The following is a 22,208-nucleotide window of genomic DNA, read 5'->3' on the forward strand; positions in this document are numbered from 1 at the left end:
CTACCTGAAAAGCATTGGGGGAAAAATTATATGGCTTGCCAGGGATCCACATGAGACTGTCGAGTAATGGGCTGTGAAAAGAACGCAAAAGCCCATTTACTTGGTCACGAATGCTGACATTATAGGTATGCAGAAACATGGTGTCACTTTGATAATTGGGATGTAGAATTTGAATATGGTAATGTGTACAAAAATGACATTTCTTTCTCTTATTTATTTTGCACAAGTAGTTCCAACCAATATGTAGCAACTTTGCGACTCAAAGGCCAATCAGCATAATGTGTACATGTGCTGAAGTGTGGTGTTGCATTGTGTTGTGACTGCAGAATGGGCAATCATCTATCCTTGGCAGGTGAAGGGCCATAGTCTACTATCAAATGCATGCTGAAATAGTAATAGTCACAAAGTCCTCTTCCTGTTTAAAGTAGATTGTGGCCTTTTCTTCTCATTTTAAAGTTCCTTTTTATAACCACAAATCCATGGTCACATATTTTAATAATAATATTTCGAAATACTAATAATTATCAAAAAAAAACCAGGAAGAGATGAAATACTGCAAGGTGACACCACATATCACATCTGCAAAGAGCAGTCTAGCCTTGCCCTCTTATCACAGTCCCCTCTGATAAGAGGTTAGTCACACAACACAACATAATGCAACACCACACTTCAGCACATGTACACATTATGCTGATTGGCATTTGAGTTGCTACACATTAGTTTGAACTAACTATGCAAAATAAATAAAAGAGAAAGAAGAAAAAAAAAAAAAAAGACTGCAGAATGTGCAATCATCTGTTTTTGGCATGTGACGGGCCACAGTCTACTTTCAAATGCATTCAATTCCTATTTAAAGAGATGAAATACTGAAAGATGACACCACATATCACATCTATGAAAAGCCGTTTACAAAGCAATGCCATTCCTATAATGCCAATTTCCAAAGCCAAAGGTCACAAGTTTGAAAACAACTGATTACACCATATAATTTAGAAGAGAATTCAACAATGAACAATCATACCAGTTCATAATTTATAATAAATAAAAATATAATACAGACTAGATAGGTGGGGAGGAATGATGCTTTCAGTTAAGAAGCACATATACTCTAAAACAGTACAACTATTAACACAAGTGGTTGCCAGTGTAATACTGAGTCAGTATGGTGTGACAAATCTTGACAAAAAAAAGTGAGAGCTGTAATCTGTTATAAGCTATGTAACTGTGATGAGTATAATGAACAACTATATGTCAAATAGAGTGGGCCAGTGCATTAAAATGCCACTAGAGATTTCAAATAAAGGAACCTTTGTGGCAGTAATCAGAGTATATTGATGTGGGATTTATTCCAAGAAATAACTACTGTCAAGAAGGGTAAAAGGATGGGTTTTTGTTTTTGCAAAGGTGATTATACAAGTCTCACAATTTTTAAACTCTTTTCAGTAGGACTAACTGATGATGTTTAAAAATGTAAATGTCAAATAGGAGTGTTCAGGCACCATGTGTTTTATACCAACTAAGAGATATTGTTCAAGATTTGGACCAAAATGAATGTCAGATGAACTGATGAGCTTAGTGACAGGGAGGAAAAATGCATGGAATGATTATCAATTTGGGATATAAAATCCCCAATTTATAAGCTACAATAAGAACAAACTAGTGTTTAATCAAGTTACTCAAATAACTAGGCAATCTAAGGCAGATGAGAAGTATTTGCCAAAGAATGAAAAAAACAAAAAAAAAAACAGAATTTTTTACATATGCTAACAATAGAAGGAATGACTCATCAGCAAACTGTACAGGATCAACAAATCTTCATGATCCTACAGATTCTGATAAAATTAATAAACTTTTTGCATTTACATTCACACATGAAGTTTTACGATGTAAGGTTAGCAGTAGTCTATTTAATACTGACCGGGAGTTAATGTTCTTATAATAACAGAAATTAAGGTAGAAGAGAAATAGATGTAGCTAAAAATGAACCAGAGCACTTGGGGCGGATGAAATTTATCCAATTATATCAGGAGAAACTAAAAAAGAGACTGTTAAACTTTTAACCATCATAATGAGAACATCCTTAGGAAAAGCATCTGCAGACTGGGAATGTGCAAGTGTACCTCATATTTGCAAGGATGCTTGAAAAGGTGAGGTGGATAATTATAGACCTATACGTTTAACCTCTGTGCCAGAGAAAATAATGGAATTAATAGTTGAAGTAATGCAAAGTCATTTTGATAAGAGTGGAGCCATAAGACCATAACAGCATGATTTGTTAAAGGGAGAGCATGCCCCACCAATCTGACAAAGTTACAAAGGAAGTGGAACTGGAAAGAATAATTTTGGCATCACATACTTAGATTTCAGTAGGGCTGTTGATACTGCATGAAGTATAACCATTGTATAAATTGCAGCATTAGACTCAAGTTACTACTATGGATAAAGGGAGAGTTAAATGAATGGGACAAAAAATGGTTAAGATTAATGATGGCAGATGGGCTGGAAAATAGCAACTGAGATATAACAGTAAGAAATGCAAGTTCCTCATTTGAGTAGCAGTAGTCCAGAAAAACATATCATCTGGCTGGTGGTGCTAATCTCAAGGTAGTGGAGTGTATGAAAGAGTTTTAGGGTTACTGCACAGTCTGACAGAGAAATGCTCTGAGCAATTCAAAACTAGACAGGCCATCAGGTTCTTATCCCACTGCTGCATATAGGGTTTGAAACCTTATTTTAGGAAGTACATAGCCCTCTCGGAAAGGGTGCAGACAAGAGCAAAAGGATTAGCTGGAGTCACAAATAGATACTCTTATCAAGAAAGACTGGGAATCTGTAAATTGCAGTCTCTAGAAACTAGGCATCTGTATGGTGACCTAAGTGAAGTGTATAAGATTTTAAGAGGATTAAGTAAATAAAATGCTGATGGCATCTTTACTTTTTTTTTTTTTTTTTTTGTTTGTTTGTTTTGAGATGAAACAAAGAGGACAAATTTAAATTGGAAAAGGATGGTTGCAGAATAGATGTGAGAAATTCACATAATTTCACAGCCAAAGAGTAATCAATTATAATAAATTTAAGGGTGGTTTGGAGAAATTATCAGAAGAAATGATGTTGTTCCCCCCATTGCTTTATAAGCTTTGCTTCCTTGTATCATGTCAATACTAATCAAAATAAAATTATACAAAGAAATGTGTGCAGATGTTCATTTCAAGAGGTATACTTGTGAGTTTGCTGCCCTTAATTGTGTGTGAAAGTGGCACTCATACTTTGGTGACCAAGGGAGCCTCTCCTTGGGAGGTGAGCTGTGCATTTGCAATGCTGAGGATGAGTGTTGCTCTTTTTTTTAATTTTTTATTTTATTTATTAGGGTCTCGGTATTCAGATAGCAAAATCACATTTTTCCAAGTATTACCCTAATTGTAGCATCAATTTTCTGTACTAGTTTCATGGTATAATTCTATTCCTTTTTCCTATAATAGTACCCAGCAACAGTGTTTTAAAATAGGAGTCTTATTTGTTTGTAGATTAATCAGGGTCTGGGTTTTCAAGAAAAATTTGGTAACAGAAACCTTTTAACTTTCCTGGTTGCACAATTCTTACTATTATTTTAGTGATTTTTAATTTATTTAAATAAATGAAAATACCTAATAGATATTACACTGGTTATGGGTAAAAAAACTTTATTCAAGACCAAATCTCTAATGAACTCGATTCAGTTTGATGCAAAGAACAGCCATTGCTTTATGATTAGGCAATTAAATTTATTATCCCCCTTTGTCATATATATATGTGAAAGAAAGTTTTTTTTTTTCAGCCTACACCTCTGAAAAGTCAAAATATCCCCCCCACCCCCCCCCCCAAAAGCTGGTGCCGAGTCGGATTTAAGTCTATGCCTCTCATCTGTTGAACCAAACTTTACAATGCAGCATTCTCAAAAATCTCCGGAATCTCACAGTTCTAGCTAAATGGTTTTGTTTTCTATTTCTTTTATATTTTATGTATAAAAGTTCATATCAACATAGATCAGATTTAACTTGTATGAAGATATGACAACTATAAGAAAACCTTTGGATAGATTTAAGGAAATGTAGACACTCTTCTCATGTTCTTGATAGACTTGAGATGCCAAGTTCCAAAATGATTTAAAATCATCTTAAAACTAACTTTTAAGTTGGAAAATCAATTATTTTATTTAAAGAAAATATTTTAACTCTATCACTGGTTGGTCATTGGGAATGTAGTGTGCAGCATCCAAAATTTTCTGATGAAATAGCCTAAAGTAATGCTATTCAATCAGTGTGGATAGTCTACACTTGGATGATAGATTACATAGTGGTGCATAGATTGATTCTTCAAAACTGAAATGATGTCATGGTGAAAAATGGGAGATTAATCAAAAGAAACAAACATACAGGATATTTTCACTGCACTGAATTTGTGTCTGTCTGATGATGTTTACCAGCAAGTCCAGGAATATACATACTGGTGTCCCCTGTTAGCTCTGTCAGAGCCAACACTGCTATGGAAGAGCTTGAAGTTACTATTTTTACAAACTTAACTGTTCTGATCCACTTCTGATGTGTTTGAGGTAATTCTCTGGGGACCAACAATTCTCTATTATCTTAATTCCCTTTTTCCTCGTATACAATTTACCATCGAGTTAGAGACGGCTTCCTTCCTAGATATGATAGTCCACCATGTAGGCTCATGCCTTAAAACTTCTGTTTTTTAGAAAGCCCATCCATGTGAGAAAATTTACCAGCTATAGGCATGTACACATACCCCTGGGCATTTATGGAGTACTGCTCATGCTGTCAGTTAGGTGTAGTGCCACTTCAGTTTAATAGAATACAGGGATAATGAAGTTGCTAGAGTAAGGGTGGATGCCATTGTCATCAAGTCTATGACGCTCTTGATAGACTTGAGCTACAAGCTTGAGACGCTGCCTTTCAACAAAATCTCCCCCCCCCCCTTTTTTACAATAAATTGTCTACTGCCTACATCTCCCACTATCTGGGCGTTTCTGAGTACCTTGCCAGGATATTACAGAGCTATCATATTAGATGTGTATAACTCCCTGGCAGGAAGTTGCAATCCCATATTATTACTGAAAATTCCAATCGCTATGCTTATACAAATTGGTTTTGTTTACTGCATAAGGTGACTAGATTGTTGTGGAGTTTGTTACATTGGTGAAAATGGCAGAAGGCTGGAAAATCACATCCATGAGGATGAAGAGGCTATTGCACCTCCAATTTTGCTTGATCTGCTGTTGCTGAATATTACTGGAATGAACAGAATGATAAACTTTACCCCTTACAAATAATGTTGCCGTTTTTGACCACAAGCACAATTTCTAGTTTTGCTTGGCTAGAGACACTGCATATTGCTACAACAGGCCATAATTCCAACTGCAATGTACACAAATCCACCCTATTATGGAGTCTGCCAGATCCTGATTAATTGTACCCCCCTTGCTTTTTCTTCAGCATCATGTCCCCATTCTTCAATCACATGATAAACTTGCTATTACGCCACATTGTACCATGCACTATTTAGTTGAGAAAGGTACATTGTCTTGAAAGCTACCATATTTTTGATTTTGTGATCTTAACACATTTTATATTTTTATAGCTTTTAATATAATATTTGTATTCATTCTTTTATTTTTTAACCTTTTGTATATTTTTAATAAAGTTCAGTTGGTCATCCCAAGTAATTATATTGTGGCTTGATGAGATTAGCGCACTCTATCTCTCTCTCTCAATGCGTCTGTAATTGGTGGTATTTAAAATTGTTCTCCCATTTTCAATTAATTTATGTAAAATTAACATTTTTTCCTGCATTAATGAAATGAAAACTTGTGATTCATAAGTGTTTTCTGTGGTGTTGTTCATCAGAAAATATATTACCATATAATTTGTTGATTTGAAACGATACAGTTGGGAAATGCTGTCAATATTCCTCAACAAGGAGCTCATGCATTACCGTTACAAAAACCATAAATGAAATAGATGTCAGTGTACTCCTCATTTGAAAACTTAGCTAGCAACTTTTTGGCAAAAGCACACAGTTAAACAGAGTTAACCCAATAATGTGTAACCAAATGCTGTTTGTTTAAAAGTTCTGAGAATGCTTTCTCAGACCATAACATGTACAGGCAGGCAGCATTGCAGCTGCTAGTGGCTGAATTATGAAATCACTATCTCCCCACCAGTCTGGAAGATAGTGTACCCATGTACTTCTTGTTTAAAATCACTCAAGGAATTAATCTCTGAAGTTTAGACGATTGAAAAGCTGGGAAACCCATTATATAAAAATTAAGTTACAAAGTTGAGCCAAGAACAATGATAAAGTAAAATATATATCTTAAATATACAAGTACTAAAGAGGGGAAACAAAATGAATAAATAATTTTGAAAAGAAAAAGCTAACAAGGCAATGTCAAATGAATTAAAATTTGGCAACTACCCCTGTTTGTTAGTTGCCTCAAGTGTTGCTGACGCACACACAGTGTGTCCGAAAAGTTTTGTTTTAGGCCTACATACTTAAATTGAAATCAAGAAAAAATATTGCCACTTAATCTTCAAAGTACATCCCTTGTGGAACTGATGTTGCAAAACCCTGTTTAACTCCCTCGTATGCTGGTTTGGATCTCTGAAATGCAGTAAAAACAGTGACCCTTCAGGTGGGATTTCACTTTGAGGAACAGAAAATAACCAGCAAATGCCAAATCCAGTAAACACAGGGGATGGTGAAGCACTGTAACGCCCTTCTGTGCGAGAAACTGCTTGGTATCGTGTTGTGTCAACATAATTTTTGTTCGAGACTTGTGGAACCAGAGTTTTTTCAGACCCTGTGAATTTTCTCCAACCCATTCAGCTGATTGCATTTTTGTTTCAGGTTTGTACACAAAGCACCCGGAATCATCACTTTATATTTTAAAAAAATTCTGGATCTGTCTACCATCTCAATCAAATCCCGCCCAATATGCAGCAACTCATTCCTCCTGTTCCAATGTCAATGTATGTGGTATGAAGTGCAAGCACACTTTCCTCACATTTTTAAATCTTTGACAACAATCAAATGCATGGTATCCTTGATGATGTGAAGCTGGTTTGCTATCATTTGGGGGTGGTGATGATGACCTTCCATTAATAGCTGCCAAACTTTTTCGATAGGCTACCACTCTGTGTGTCATCCTGAACATCTTCCCACCCTTCATGGACTGCCCACACCACCAAATACGGAAAGGTCAGCAAATGACCACCACATATCCCGGGAGCAATATGGCCTTAGTTGCTAATGCTCCTAAAAACCAAATAACAAACAAACAAACTTTTTCTGGCTTTAAAACAAAATTTTGTTGCCACTCTTTGCTCAGTCCTTAAATCCATGACGTGATTGTACTGTGCCAACTTAAACGCAACTTTCCAGTAGAACACTTTTGTGCACACTGATGAAACTTGGCACAGAGTCAGTTCAGACTTCATAGAAAACAGTTTCATCAGTGGCCAATTTATGGCACTAGTATTGTTTACAAAAAAAAAAAAAAAAAAAAAACTCCTAAAACTTTTCAGACACACCTTGTATGCACACGTAGGCGTTCTTAAGGCTCATGGACTCTTATAAACTTCATGTTGCAAAAACTTTAATTACTTTAAAACCTTATACAGGCAGGCCTCGCTTAACACGGTTTTCAGTTACCGCGATTGGAAAAAATGATACCACTTTTTACTTTACGCGATTCAAATTTCCAGTTAACGCGATCTTTTATTTCTGATAGTTGAAAAAGATTCGAATCGCGCACTAAATGTCTGACTGCCAATAAACAAGCGTTTGTCCGCTTCCCGCCTCAGTGTGTTCCATCAACTAAGTAGACGTGTTACTTGTTTGTCTCCACCTAATAAAGTCACGTGCAGACGTATTTAAAAATTCTAATTTTCTACCCCTGTTAATTATGGATAAAAGAAAGAGTGAAAAACAACGTGATTGTAATAAAAAAAAACGAAAAGTTATTACTTTAGCTGATAAACTTGAAGTTATTAAAAAACATGAACGTGGTGCAAACCATGCGAAAATCGTAAGAGATCTAGGATACAGTGAGTCTACCGTACGAACTATCTTGAGCCGTAAGAACGAATATAAAGAGAAAGGTAACGTTTCATCATCTTCTTTTGTCTTACAAAATACCAGAAACAGAACTCTAATAATGATTGAAATGGAAAGTCTTTTATCAATTTGGATAGAAGATTGCAATCAAAAAAGAATTCCATTATCTAAGGACAATATTCAGAGCAAAGCTATTAACCTTTTTACTAAGCTCAAAGAAACAAAATATCAAGGGGAGACTGAAATGTTTGTTGCTAGTTCAGGGTGGTTTGGACGTTTCAAAAATCGAGCACGACTGCATAATGTTAAAGTAACAGGGGAAGCTGCTAGTGCTGATGAAGATGCTGCAGCCAAATTTCCTGCAGAATTGCAAAAAATCATTCAGGATGCTGAATACGACAATCGGCAAATATTTAATGTAGACGAAACGGGCGTATTTTGGAAACGGATGCCAACTAAAACTTATTTGGCTGCAAGTGAAGCATCACAACCTGGGTATAAAGTCTCAAAAGATCGACTAACACTTTTATTAGGAGGTAACGCTGAAGGTGATTTTAAATTGAAACCCATGCTTGTGTACCGTGCACAAAATCCTAGGGCTTTAAAAGGATACAGCCATCGCACTCTTCCAGTCATTTTTCATTCAAATAAAAAAGCATGGATGACCAAAGCCCTATTTGAAGACTGGTTTACGTCTTATTTCTGTCCAACAGTTGAAGCCTATTGCAAGAAAAATAATCTTACTTTTAAAGCTTTGTTGCTTTTAGATAATGCACCTGGACATCCTTCTGCACTTGGTGACTTAAATGAAAATGTGAAAGTTGTTTTTTTACCGGCGAATACGACTTCGTTATTGCAACCCATGGACCAGGGGACGATTGCAACTTTCAAGGCTTACTATCTCCGCAGAACCTTTGCACAGGCACTTGAAGCTATAACAGGAGATAATGCAATTTCTGTACCAGAATTTTGGAAAAAATATAACATACGATTGGCCATTGAAAACATTCATGCAGCATGGGAAGAAGTGACAGCCAGCAATATGAGAGCAGTTTGGAAGCATCTTTTACCCCGCGGAAACGATTTTACTTGCTTCAAAGCTGCAGTTCAAAAAGTTATTGAAGACATAACTAATATTGGTAATGAACTTGGTTTCAAAGGCTTGGATGTGGCTAACGTTCGAGAATCACTGAATTCGCATTTAGAACAGCTAAGTGACAATGATCTCCTTCAAATAGAGCAACAGCGTGTGCACGAAGAAGCTGAACAAAAAGAGTGTGAGCCAGATGAAAATGTTACCTCAAAGGAGATAACGGTAAAAGAACTAGGCGAAATCTTTCGTATTGCAGAGAACCTTAAACAAAAGGTAATGGATGTTGATCCTAACATCGAAAGAAGCATGTTATTTCGCCAGGGGCTAGAGAAGCTTGTTGTCGGCTATCGGAAATTGTATGATGAAAAAACGAAAGCCAAAACTGTTCAAACGACTGTGTTCAAATATTTCTGTAGCAAATAGTTAGTTTCTCCATTATATATTTTGAACAATAAACATTTAATTCTATAATTTTTATTATCTTTTACATGGCATGCAGTTAAAAAGTTATTTAAAATTCTTTATGGACATTCCAGAAGGTCAAGTACCAATTATAATTTTTCCTATTGGTTATGATATTCGATTAACGCGTTTCCGTTTTCGCGATGCACTCGCGGGACGAATTAATCGCGTTAATCGAGGCCCGCCTGTATATCAGACATTAATGTGAATTTATATACTGTCATAGTGAAGTTTTGGTTTTCAGCCTCCATTGCTAAATGTGCTAGAAATGGAGAGGTATAGCCACAAAAAAATCAGATATGAAGTATGTGTTGATTATTACTGCTTTATACACTATTCACACCATAGCACCATCACTCTTAAAATGTGGCCACTGTAAATTATGTACTATGCAATCATGGGAAACTTGCCAAAGCTATATGCAAATTGCTGAAAGAATCCTCTGGGGTGAGATTATGAATAAATCTTTCTATTCTACAGGAACACCAATTATAAGATGAAAACACTAAAGCTTTATTAACTGCAAACTTAAACCTGCTATTCCTAATAAAAATAGACATATTACTATTCTACAATAAAAGGATAAAATCTGAATAATAAAACAAAGGAGTCTTTGACAGATTTATGGGGTTGCAATACCCATGGGAACCTCATAAAAAGTATTCAGTGGGTTAGGTAACTCAGCACACGTACAATAATGCTGAAATCCCACCAAGTAACAACCAAGCAGTGTCTCTTCCCCCCCCCCGCACTTTCCTGTTATTTCTTCTTTTAATGTTGCTATAATCTTCTTTAATGCCGTTTCCTGACATGAAAAATTCTGGAGACATGAGCATGATCAGTCACTGTCTAGAGGCACATAATTAACAAGCACCGTTAATATGTACATATCCCCAGTTCCAGCATGGCGGTTATTCTCAAACAAACACCTTTATTGTGCTTAACAGTGCTCCCAAGCTGTAGTTTGTAAACCAAATGTTTTTTCTTCAGATTGCATATTATTTAAGTGATATTATATCTGTAGTGAAAGTCACCATTCACAAGTAGTAAACTACAATGAAAGTAAAATTTTGCCATACACTGAGTTTTGGAAGTAATTAGCATGAAAAGTGCCACTTGAATGACACCGGGAAACGTGCTGCTTCAAAACATTGTGGCAAGTTCCAAGTAGTTGTATATAAATTACTGATTTTTTTTTTTTTTTTTTTTTTGGGGGATAAGAAGACTGATTTTACTATACATATTTATTCATATTATCTAGTATAAATTAATATTAATAATATAAGACTTTATAAAGTGCCATATTTTTAACACATTTGCTGCCACCTAATGTGTTTAATGTGTTATAATTTTTGGAATGTAATGTTGGAAGAGGGGTAAAAAAATCCACACATATACAGAATTCTGACATCCCAGCAATCTGGAAATCCTTACAAATTGAAAATTAAAAGTTTGGAATTCGTTGCTGAAAGTGAACATTTACTTTTGTCTTGAGCTGTAAATCAGAACTCTTAAATTTTAATAAAAAGCTTATTCATGTTTATAAATATCAACACAAGCAAAGAACAAATAAAAGTGTGCTAAGTCTATAAACAAAAGTCAAGGATTACTGCAAAGTGTTCGGTGTACCAATACTGAGTAGTTGTTAATTTCATTTATGTTTTAACCCTTACATTAACTGCCCTTACATTAATAACCCTCACTTAACTGCCTAATAAGAATAACCACTCATATGCATTATGGCATAGCACTTGGGTGCATTTTGAACTCATATGCGTTGCAGCACATAAAAGTTCAAAATACTGCCATTTTACGTTTATATGCACAAAAGCAATGAATGTGCTAAACTATTTCTTACACCCCCCAAATTTGATAGGCATATCAAATGTTAGCAAGCCAGTTACTAGATTTGGATTTGGCCTGCCCACTAGATGGATGACTGAATAAGAAATGCCAAATAGTATTGAAATCCACTGTTTGAAAAAATGAGCTGCTAAACTGCTTTATCCCACAATCCTTTTGCTGCTAGCTTTTCTGATGACCTTTTTGACCCAGGATTGAAAACCACAGGACTGATTCAATCTGAATTGGAAAGGGCAGGGATGTTACTGGGCTTTCTTCTCACTATGACTGAATTAGTCAGCCTCCGGCAAAGGTTGTTTGACAAAATTATCCAGTTTTTTCTTGTGAAACTGGAAGAATTTTAATCCAAGTGGATTAAAAACCCGATACTGCATATTTGTATGAGGAAGCAGTGTTAAAAGGCCAAATATGATTAAATTCTTTAAATTTTACAGATTTATCTAAAAAAAGTGGGATATCACTGCAAATAGTAGAGCTGCTTGACCTGAAAAGATCTTATAGGCAAACCATTGTGTTAATGGCAAGTCGGCAAAATTCCCGCCACTAAGAAAATGTACTTATGGGCAACCGGTGGTGATAACATTGTGACTTGAGATCAAAGCCAACCACAGGGACTTAATGCCTTTTTTATGTGCAAACCCAATATTTTTTGAAAAGGGTGTCAAGCACAAAAATTTAGAGAATCCAATTATTTAGATGAAGCTACTTAAAGCTCATTTTTTCAACACATAATACAGAAAAAATGATCAGGTTTGATTACTGGTGTGGATCTGATCCAAAACTTATCAATTTAAAATTGAAAACAATCATTCACAAAGAATCCTTGGCATTATGCTTAGTTCTATTATATTGGTAGAAAAAATAAGCAGAATTGATAAGGTGTGAATGTATAAATTTGAATGACAATAAGAAAATACCTTTGCATATACAAGACAAAATGGACAAATGTTAAGGTAAAATAGCAAAAGTACAACAATATACAAAACAACCAATGTCAGTAAACTCTGATATGAAGAAGAAATGCATTATGCTTTTAAGCAATAGCATGCATATGAGAACTATAGGTAAACCACGAAATTTCTGAAATTTGCAAATCAGTTCATGTGTATCTGAAAATGAGCTTACAGATGTTAATGTACTATTTCCTTATTAATAATAATAATAGGGATAACGATTACTACCAACAGACAGACAACATTCGCAGCCAGCTCTTATGCCATTAACAAGGCTCAATCTTCTATGAGAGCAGTTGCAACTCATGTAAAGATTCTGGAGATTGGCTGAATACTCAAAATGTCTCTCAAAGAACATCTCATACATGTTCAATACATTTTAGATATGAAAACTTTGGTAGTCACTCTATTTGGGAAATATTCTCATTCTGAAGAAATTTTTTCACCAGGTGCACTCTATGGAAAGGGGAAAGAAACACCACCCATTAAAAGAAAGTGGGCACCCACCTGCATACCTTAGAAGGATGACATATTGTTTAAGGATTTTATACCTATATTTCATAGCAGTAAAAATTCTTCACTTAAAGATATGCAGTTACATGTATTGTTGAGTGCTCAATCAGAAACCTCCATAATGGTCTCATTCCCTACTATTTACAAGTTAGTTTCAGCCTCCCTCCAACCAGATGAGAATGTGTTTGGACTTTAAGAATGAATCTTGATCGGTCCGTGACCATCATACTCAACTAGTGTTCCCGAGTCCAACTTCATGTTAATGACCAATTGAAATGAGCTCTTCCCTGCAATGAGGTAAGAGGGATGCAAATCATGGGTTGTCTTGCAAATAGATCTCTCTCTCACACACACAACGTACAGAGTATAGTTCAGTGGGAGCTATTCCACTATTCGACCTTGAGGTGGCTACAAACATGGAAGATATTTGCTGTGCAATATCTCCATATGTTATCTGGCAGTTAAGGCCAAATATCATTCATTTGCTAGTATTCTGATCAACCTTATGTATCTTTTTGAGATACTTTCTGATTAAGCTACATTGGGATATATTTAAGTAAATATTCAGGATTCTTGCTACCTCTACCAGGCCTGCTTCCATCTTGACTAATCACTCTCCACTAGTCATGGGCATAACTGATTAATCAATAATCAATTATGGCATTTTCATAATTGATTATATGCAAATGAGTATGCAAAGAAGAAAAAACAGGGAAGTGACAGTGCAGGGATTTCATCCGATGTTATCAAAACTAAAGTGTTCTTCCCACGCATGCACACACACCATATTCAAATTAAGTTGCAAATTTACCATAACCTAATTAACATATAATCAATTTTCAACTATGATAATCATTTATGCCCACTACTACTCTCCACCACAGTGATTTGTTCAATAGAGTCTCTGATGACAGTGGACCATAATGTGTTGGCATGCTGCTTGGTATGTGCACAAAAAGTGAGATGTACGGTCAGATCTCTGTGAATGTGTTCATTTGCATTACTTATTTTATCAGCATGCACAATTTTAGTTTAATGGTCAAAAGGATATCAATTCAATTGTACAAAAAAGTGTGCATTAGTTACTTTATCAGTGTGTCCAATTTCAGTTCAATTGTTGAAAGGATATCAGTTTAATTTACAAAGAGTAAGTGTGCGAACTTGACCACTAATTTTTGTTCACTAATGTCTATGCACTGATCCAGAGTGTGCGTGTGTGTGTGTGTGGGGGGGAGGGGGTTCTCAATCTTCAGATACTTTAGTTTTACATAGATGATAAGTGGAAATACTACAAATGGTACATGTGAAAATTAAGATACTTAAATAAAACTGAACAGTGAAATGCCTCAAGGGTGTTGCCAATTTTAATTAATTGAAAACAGCTCTGTACTGTATTAATCTGAAACCAAAGCAATAATTTTTTTTTTAAATGAGATGCACTGTTACTGAAATCATACTCTGAAATTCCAGTAGAATTTTACAAATAAAAGGAGTTTTCCCATATCTTAAAACATTATCAGAAAATCTATTCATGGCATCAGTCAATGTTTACAGAAAAATATAATAAAACCTTGTCAAAACTATAGACTTTACAAGCAGTAATAATTCTGTTATGAAAACTTAACCATATTTTCAATAAGTGAAACAAATACATATATTACCTATAGAGCAAACCTTAGAAATTAGATTTATATCAATGTATTAAACCACAGAATAAAAATTTAAAATGTACAACCTTGTTTGGAGGATCTGTCACCTATTCTTGTATTTGCCACTTGATCTCTTACCCGAACTTCCACTCTCTGAGCTTGGTGACCTGCTAGTTCTCCTGTGAGACTTTTTAGGTAGCCTTGAATAACTTCTTGACCGGCTACGGCTCCATCTTTCTTTTTTTCTTTTTCTATATTTTGACTTACCAGGTGTACTTGATCTTGATCTTCCACGTTTTACTAACTTTTGTCTCCTATAATTTCTTTCATAAGGTGAAATATGCCTTCTTTCTCTACTCTTAGAATGACTACGGCTCTCATGATGTTTATATTGAGCAGGTATGCTCTGGCTCTCATGATATTTATACTGAGCTGGTATGCTACGGATATCTTGTTTAGACCTATTTCTACTACTACTTCTGTTTCTTAACCTTGGCCTGCTATTGCTTCTGTTATGCCTTTTGATAAATCTGTTCCTACTAACGCTTCTGGAGTTCTTTCTCCTAACTGGCTTTTCAATACTAACACTTCGACTATATCTATGCCTTTCTTTACTGAAGCTACTAACACTACTACTACTATAATTTTTGATGCTGCTGCTACTACTACTACTGGTGGTATCAGTACTACTACTACTACAACTGCTACTGGTGCTGCTATTATTACTCCTACTCCTACTACTGATGCTAGTATTGCTACTGCTTTCACTACTACTACTTATGCTATTTTTATCGCTGCTATTACTGCTACTGCTTCTACTCCTTTTTCTTCCTTTCCTTTTCCTCCTCTTTCTTTTTTTCCTATCACGACTCTGCCTACCCATCTTTTGACCTTTTAATCTATGCTTTTCAGATTGTTGTTCATTACTGTATCTAACCTCACTACTCCCTTCTCTACTCCTAATATAACTACTACTATTTTTTTTCTTGCTTGTTTCACAGCACTCATGAAGTTTTTCTTTTTTACCACTGCCCTTTCTTCTATTACGATCACCTTTCTCTTTTATAACTTTATCACTCTTATTTCCATCTATCCCTATTTCATCTTCTATATTTTCTTTTGCCATTACATCTGGGATATCACCTTCAAAAAATGCTGAATTATCTTTCTTCTTGAATTTGGGCATTTCATCTATAGCTTCCACAGGATTTTCAGTATTATCAATAACTTTCTGCTCTTCTACTTCCACTTTATCTTCTGACTCAATACCTTTAGATTCCTTTTCTTCTAGTAAGTTGGAACATTCTATATTATTATTTTCTTCATGATCAGGATCTGGCATGATAAAAAGTGGCTTGGTAATATCATCATCATCACCACCACCTTCTTCATCACCACCACTATTATTATTCTGATCTTGTTCTTCATTTTCTGTTTTAAACTCTGAAATAAAAGACAGAATTTCTTATTCACTGAAAAATATTTTGAATTTTAAAGTTGTCATATTAGGTGTCATTTTCATAGAATATCTTTTAAGGTTATCTCATCTTCAAGGGATTATCATGTTAATTTTATTCCAATTAGACAAGCATGGTTATGTTTATAGAACAATGATATTTTATAATATACAAAAATATATTTTATAATATGTTAATTTTATTTCCCCCTGCACAGACTTCCATATAAGAGGATGGACTGTTCAGAGTAAACAGACAGTGCTAGCTGTCTGTCTTTACTTTAAAAAAATTTATCCTTTACATCTTTTTAAAGAAATGTTTCTGAGTCTAATACTGACTTTAAATATATGCAACTAAGCAGAATCAAATGACTAATAAATCAGGTGCAGCATGCACCATAATAATGGAGTCTGCTGACGAGGCTACTAGAGACGGTCGTGTTCAAAGCCGCTAAGTGGACTTTTTTTTTTTAATTGATTTGAAATTATTGTTTTTCTAAAACTTTTGATTTAAATTTAGTAGTATAACATTATTTTGTGATTTTCTGATTAATTTGGTGTATTTATTCTTTACTCGGCCTTGTAATTGCAAAAAAGTATCGGTAAAAGTTTCCACGTGTTTCAACTCCGCTACCGTTCGTAATTTTCCCGCCTTTGTGATACGATAGTTGAACTTCGTTAGCAGTTAAATTGTACATTTAAATAAATACATATAACGACTTAGATTACAAACGTAATATAATTAATTATATTTAACATAATCAATAACATAACATAATTAATTATAATTAATTAATAAATTAATAGAATCATGACTCAGACCAGAGCAGCAAAGCAAAAGGCTCAAGCTAATGGAAGTGCTGTGGCTCAGAGCAGAACTGAGGGGGCAGTTGTCCTCTGACTCACAGCCTTATAAAATGCACTGTTTGCTTGATGTTTGCAGAGCAATCGGGTACGGGACATGATACTGCCAAGGGGGATGTCTTTGTGTGTGCGCGATGCAAGGAGTGTATCGATATCAGACAACAACTCGGCGTTCTTGTGGGCCTATATGAGAGCTTGAAGGACAGGGTGGATGCCCTCGAAGAAACTAAATTGAGGGGCCCATCAAGCTCTCAGCTGCCCACATCAACGCCAGAGCTTGCACTTGGGCATCGCGTGACACAGAGACAACCCCCAAGGTAGAATGTGCTGGTCCCGAAGGAACTAGTAGTTGTTGGTGACTATTGTCAGGGAAATGGGGAACATGCTTTGTAAAAAAGATAGGTGGAACAGGACCAGGGTATGTCTGCCAGGGGCAAAGGTTGATGACGTTGTAGAGCAAATATCTTTTAAGGGCACAAAAGGTGATATAGTTGTACACGTTGGCACTAATAATATTAAGAGTAGGAGACCGGCAGAATTACTTAACAAGTACAGGTCACTGTTGAACAAAAGCCGAGAATTAGGGTTGAATTTGAAAGTCTCTGCAATTCTGCCCAGACACGATAGGAGGGAGTATACGATGAGAGCCTTGTCGATCAATTCGGCCCTGGAAAGATTGTGCAAGGCTCAAGGGGTAGAAATTTTTTCAGCCTGGACTGTACTTGTTAACAGGAGAGATTGCTTCTACAGGGATGGGATACACTTAAATAGAAAGGGTGCAAGAATATTTGCTGATGCTATCGAGGCAGTGTTAGGTGGGTCGGAAAACTGCTAGCTTGGGGGGGAGACAAAGACCAATAGATTGACAGTAGCCACTGGCAGAGGTGAAAGAGATTCTTGCACTGCTTCTATTAGAATGAGCAGAAGCCTGAAAAACAAGATGCATGGTATTTCAGAGACTGCTGGGAGCCATTGTGGTACAAGTAAACACATGGGTTGTGTTAGGGTAGCTAAGAATAGAAACAGGCGTAGGTATACTTGCGTGTACGCCAATGCTAGGAGTTGAGTAAATAAATTTAATTAATTTGAGGTATTGCTCAAAACATCAAAGGCAGATATTGTTGGGATATCAGAGACTTCGTGTCACACAGATATAAGGGATGCAGAACTGCAATTTGGGGAGTACAACGTCTACAGAAAGGATAGACAGGATAGGAAGGGGGGAGGGGTTATGCTATTAGTTAAGAAACACATAAAAACCAAGGAAGTGAAGCCAGTGGACATCGCTGGACAGTGCAGTGTTGAGTCAGTTTGGTGTGACATAAACATTGGGAGATCAAAATTGAGAGTAGGAGTGTGCTATAGGCCTAATGACTCTGATGAGTATAATAAGGAACTGTACAGGGAAATAGAGTGGGCCAGTAAATCAGAGAGTCTTATAATGGGAGATTTTAATTTCCCAGATATTGACTGGAATTTGGGGGCTGGTTACTCACACACTAGCAGGGCTTTTGTGGATTTATTGGATGATTGTTTTCTACATCAGCATGTTCGGGAGGCAACTACAGAGAGTAATACTCTTGATTTGATTATCAGCAGTGATTCTTCATGCATTAAGAATCTGCAGATAAATGAACCACTAGGTGGCAGTGATCACAGTGTGCTGAAGTGGGATTTACTCAAAGAGGTAACTACCATTAGGGGTAAAGGGAAGGGTTATTGCTTCCGTAAAGGCGAGTACGATGGATTGAGACAGTATTTAAATTCTATACAGTGGGACCAACTGATGATGTTACCAACAGCAAATTCACAATGGGAAGCATTCAAAGAACTTATCTTGGAAGCTACTAGGCTTTACATACCAACTAAGAAAGATTGTTCAAGGTTTAGGCCAAAATGGATGTCAGATGAACTAATGAGGCATATGGCAGAGAAGAAAAATGCATGGGATACTTACAAATTAACACATGACACAGAAGCCTATGATAGATACAAGTTGATATGCAACCAAGTTACAAAGGAGGTTAGGCAGGCGAAGGCAGATTACGAGAAATCTTTGGCAAGGGATGCAAAGAAAAACAGCAAAGAGTTCTTTACTTATGTAAACTCTAGAAGGAAGGGGATGAATCAGATTGGTCCACTTGATATTGATGGGTCAACTGTTGATGATCCTGCTCAGGTAGCTAACAAACTAAATGAATATTTTGCATCGACATTCACACATGAGGAGTTATTCAGCAAGGGGAATGCCAGAGGTGTATCAACTCTAGCAGTAAGCTACAGAATCTTGAAATAACTGGGAGTAAAGTGGAGGAGAAACTGTTGAAGATAAACACAAGAAAGGCACCCGGGGTGGATGGGATCTATCCAGTTATATTAAAGGAGGCAGCAAAGGAAGTAAGCAAACCCTTAGCCATAATTATGAGAGCTTTCTTGGACTCAAGGGAGGTACCCATAGACTGGAAATGTGCAAATGTGACCTCAATTCACAAAGGAGGATCAAAGGCTGACACAAGTAATTATAGACCTGTGAGCTTAACTTCTGTTCCAGGAAAATTAATGGAGGGACTGGTTAAAGAAGCACTGCAGGATCATTTAGACAAGACTTCAGTTATAGCTCAGACACAGCATGGTTTTGTTAAGGGGAAGTCTTGCCTGACCAACTTGATTGGATACTATGATGCAGTCACAAAAGAACTGGATGCAGGGAATAACTTTGATATTATATACTTGGATCTTAGAAAGGCTTTTGATACTGTTGCACATGGAAGACTGCTACACAAATTGGAGCAGTGTGACATTGGAGGCAAATTGCTGCTATGGATAAAGGGGTGGTTGAGGGGGAGAAGACAGAGAGTGGTAATCAATGGACACTGCTCATCGTGGACTAATGTTATTAGTGGAGTCCCTCAGGGCTCAGTGTTGGGTCCATTATTGTTTTCTGTATTTATAAATGATATTGATGATGGTATATCGGGCTTAATGTCCAAGTTTGCAGACGATACAAAGGTTGGCAGGGTTGTCAAGGACACTACTGACACTATGCTGCTGCAACAGGATCTGGAAAGGTTGAGCAGATGGGCTGAGAGGTGGCAAATGAAGTTTAACATTGACAAATGTAAAGTACTACAAATGGGAAACAGCAACCCCAGAGCAACGTATCAACTCTGTGGTACTACACTGACAGTGGTAGAGAATGAAAGGGACTTGGGGGTGGTTGTGCAGGCAGATATGAAGTTCTCTGAGCAGTGCAGACGGGCTGCAAGAGTAGCTCATGGAGTATTGTCAATGATATACAGGAATTTTTCCAGCAGGGATAAGGAGGTGATTATTCCATTGTATAAGGCGATGGTCAGGCCACACCTAGAGTACTGTATACAGGTCTGGAGGCCTCATTTCAAGAAGGATGTAGAGCTGCTGGAACGAGTACAGAGAAGGGCAACAAGATTAGTGAATGGAACAAAGGGGGTGCTCTTACGAAGAAAGGCTTAAGTTTTGCAAATTACAGTGTCTGGAGACTAGGCACCAGCGAGGTGATCTGATAGAGGTGTATAAAGCCTTGAATGGTTTAAGCATGCTCAATGCTGATGGGATTCTTCCTCTAGCTCAGAAAAATCACCTGAGAGGGCATAAATTCAAATTGAGGAAAGACAGATGTAGGATAGACGTGCGGAAATTTGCCTTTAGCCAGCGGGTGGTTGGTTGGTGGAACAGACTTCCATCCCTTGTGGTGGAGGTTGATAGCCTAAATAAGTTTAAGGCTCAGCTGGACAGGTATTTTGAACGAACAGAGGGGTTGAAGTGGAAGTGGTTTTTTTTTTTTTTTTTGGCTGATGCTGCATAAGCTTGCTTTCTTGCATCAAATGCCTCTACTAATGCTAATGCTAAAGAAGCCCTAATAAAAATATAAACTGACTTTACTGATTTAGCATTAGTTGCATGTATTTTATAGGTTGGCACAGACTGTAAAATGTAATGATTATTTTTATTTTATTTATTTATTTTATGAAAACACCAAACACAAGCATTAATCATGCACGAGTTGAATTGAGAAGACTGAAAATACTTGTTAAAATTAGGCATGAATTTCTGTAGATTGCAATTTTTGGGAAATACATGTGAAGGAAGGTTGTTCCAGAAAACAGAAGAATGGGTAAATTAGGAAGAGAAAAAGTTGGTGTTGTGAATGGAGTTGGACAGTGAATAATTTTGAAACTGAATGATTTGGAAGAGAGTGGAGGGAATTACAGATACCAATTTAGAAGGACAGTGCGCATGGAAGTATCTATAAAAAAGGCATGCAAAGAAACTGAATATGTATGAGACAGACTTCTTGAGAAAGGATTTGGAGACATCATCCACTATCCCAGATGTCAAAAGAATATTCCATGGTAGGTGGATTTGAGATTTGTATAGGGTAAGTAGTCGTTTAGAAGTAAAGTAACACTGAAAAGCAAAAAAGAAAACAGGGTTTTTTTGATGTAGAGAAACAATATTTGTGATGTACTTCGCCAAGAGAGATTATCGGTTAGGGTAATCCCTACTAGAGATACATGATCTTGCAGAAATATGAGTGTCATCAAAGATAACATAAGAGCAGTTCACTATTTTTGTGAGAAATAAGACAGGACTGAGTTTTAGAGAGATTAAAGTTAAGTTCCTCCCATTGGAGAATTACCTGGAGATTGGCATTTAAGAATGGTATAAAAAACAGTTGTAAATTGATAAGATGGAGCTTGTTTAGATCTTTTTGCCAAACATAATCAAAAGCCTTAAAGATGTCAAGAGCAACTGCTTGAGTTTCACCAAACTATTTTATCAAATCAAATTCTTCTGTAAAAAAGACTTTATAGGAAATTGTCATTGCATAGTATAAATACATTTAGGTGTAAGTTGTGACAATTTTAATTATATAAATTCCACTTCTTTAATAATGCACACAAAAGGCAATAAATATTTTACATAAGAATTGATAATCATGAGTTGCTAAAAATTTACCTTAATTTACAAATATATTTGCAAAAGTTTTCATTATTGAAAATCCATAAATTAAAATAACCGAGAAATTTTCTTTTCACACAACAAATGGTTAAGAGGTAGTCTAGTTGCTAATACTTTTAGTATTATTTTATCCTTAAAGCTGAATTAACATTTTTACTCTTCAACTATTACATGCTATTTCTGTAAAAAAAAACCTTTTTAAACTTTTCCCCCTTAAGTTATATAATATGAAAAGATTTCAC

General features: G+C 36.1%; 1 protein-coding gene across 3 annotated transcripts in view; it reads right to left on the reverse strand.

The window, feature by feature from the left end:
- LOC150083611 (uncharacterized) overlaps positions 1-22,208 on the reverse strand; it is a 344,088-nt gene that overhangs the window by 5,666 nt on the left and 316,214 nt on the right. For 2 of the 3 annotated variants that reach the window (XM_090378089.1, XM_090378088.1), the window contains exon 9: positions 14,732-16,088. In XM_090378089.1, the coding sequence (XP_090234215.1) occupies positions 14,749-16,088 (1,340 nt within the window). In that variant the 3' untranslated portion in view covers positions 14,732-14,748. Of the gene's footprint in view, positions 1-14,731; positions 16,089-22,208 lie in introns of those variants that run through there. The other variant, XR_016547211.1, reaches the window with a different exon arrangement.

Source organism: Mastigoproctus giganteus, chromosome 7, assembly GCF_048544385.1.
Source record: "Mastigoproctus giganteus isolate SK-2022 chromosome 7, ASM4854438v1, whole genome shotgun sequence".
Lineage (NCBI taxonomy): Eukaryota > Metazoa > Arthropoda > Arachnida > Uropygi > Thelyphonidae > Mastigoproctus > Mastigoproctus giganteus.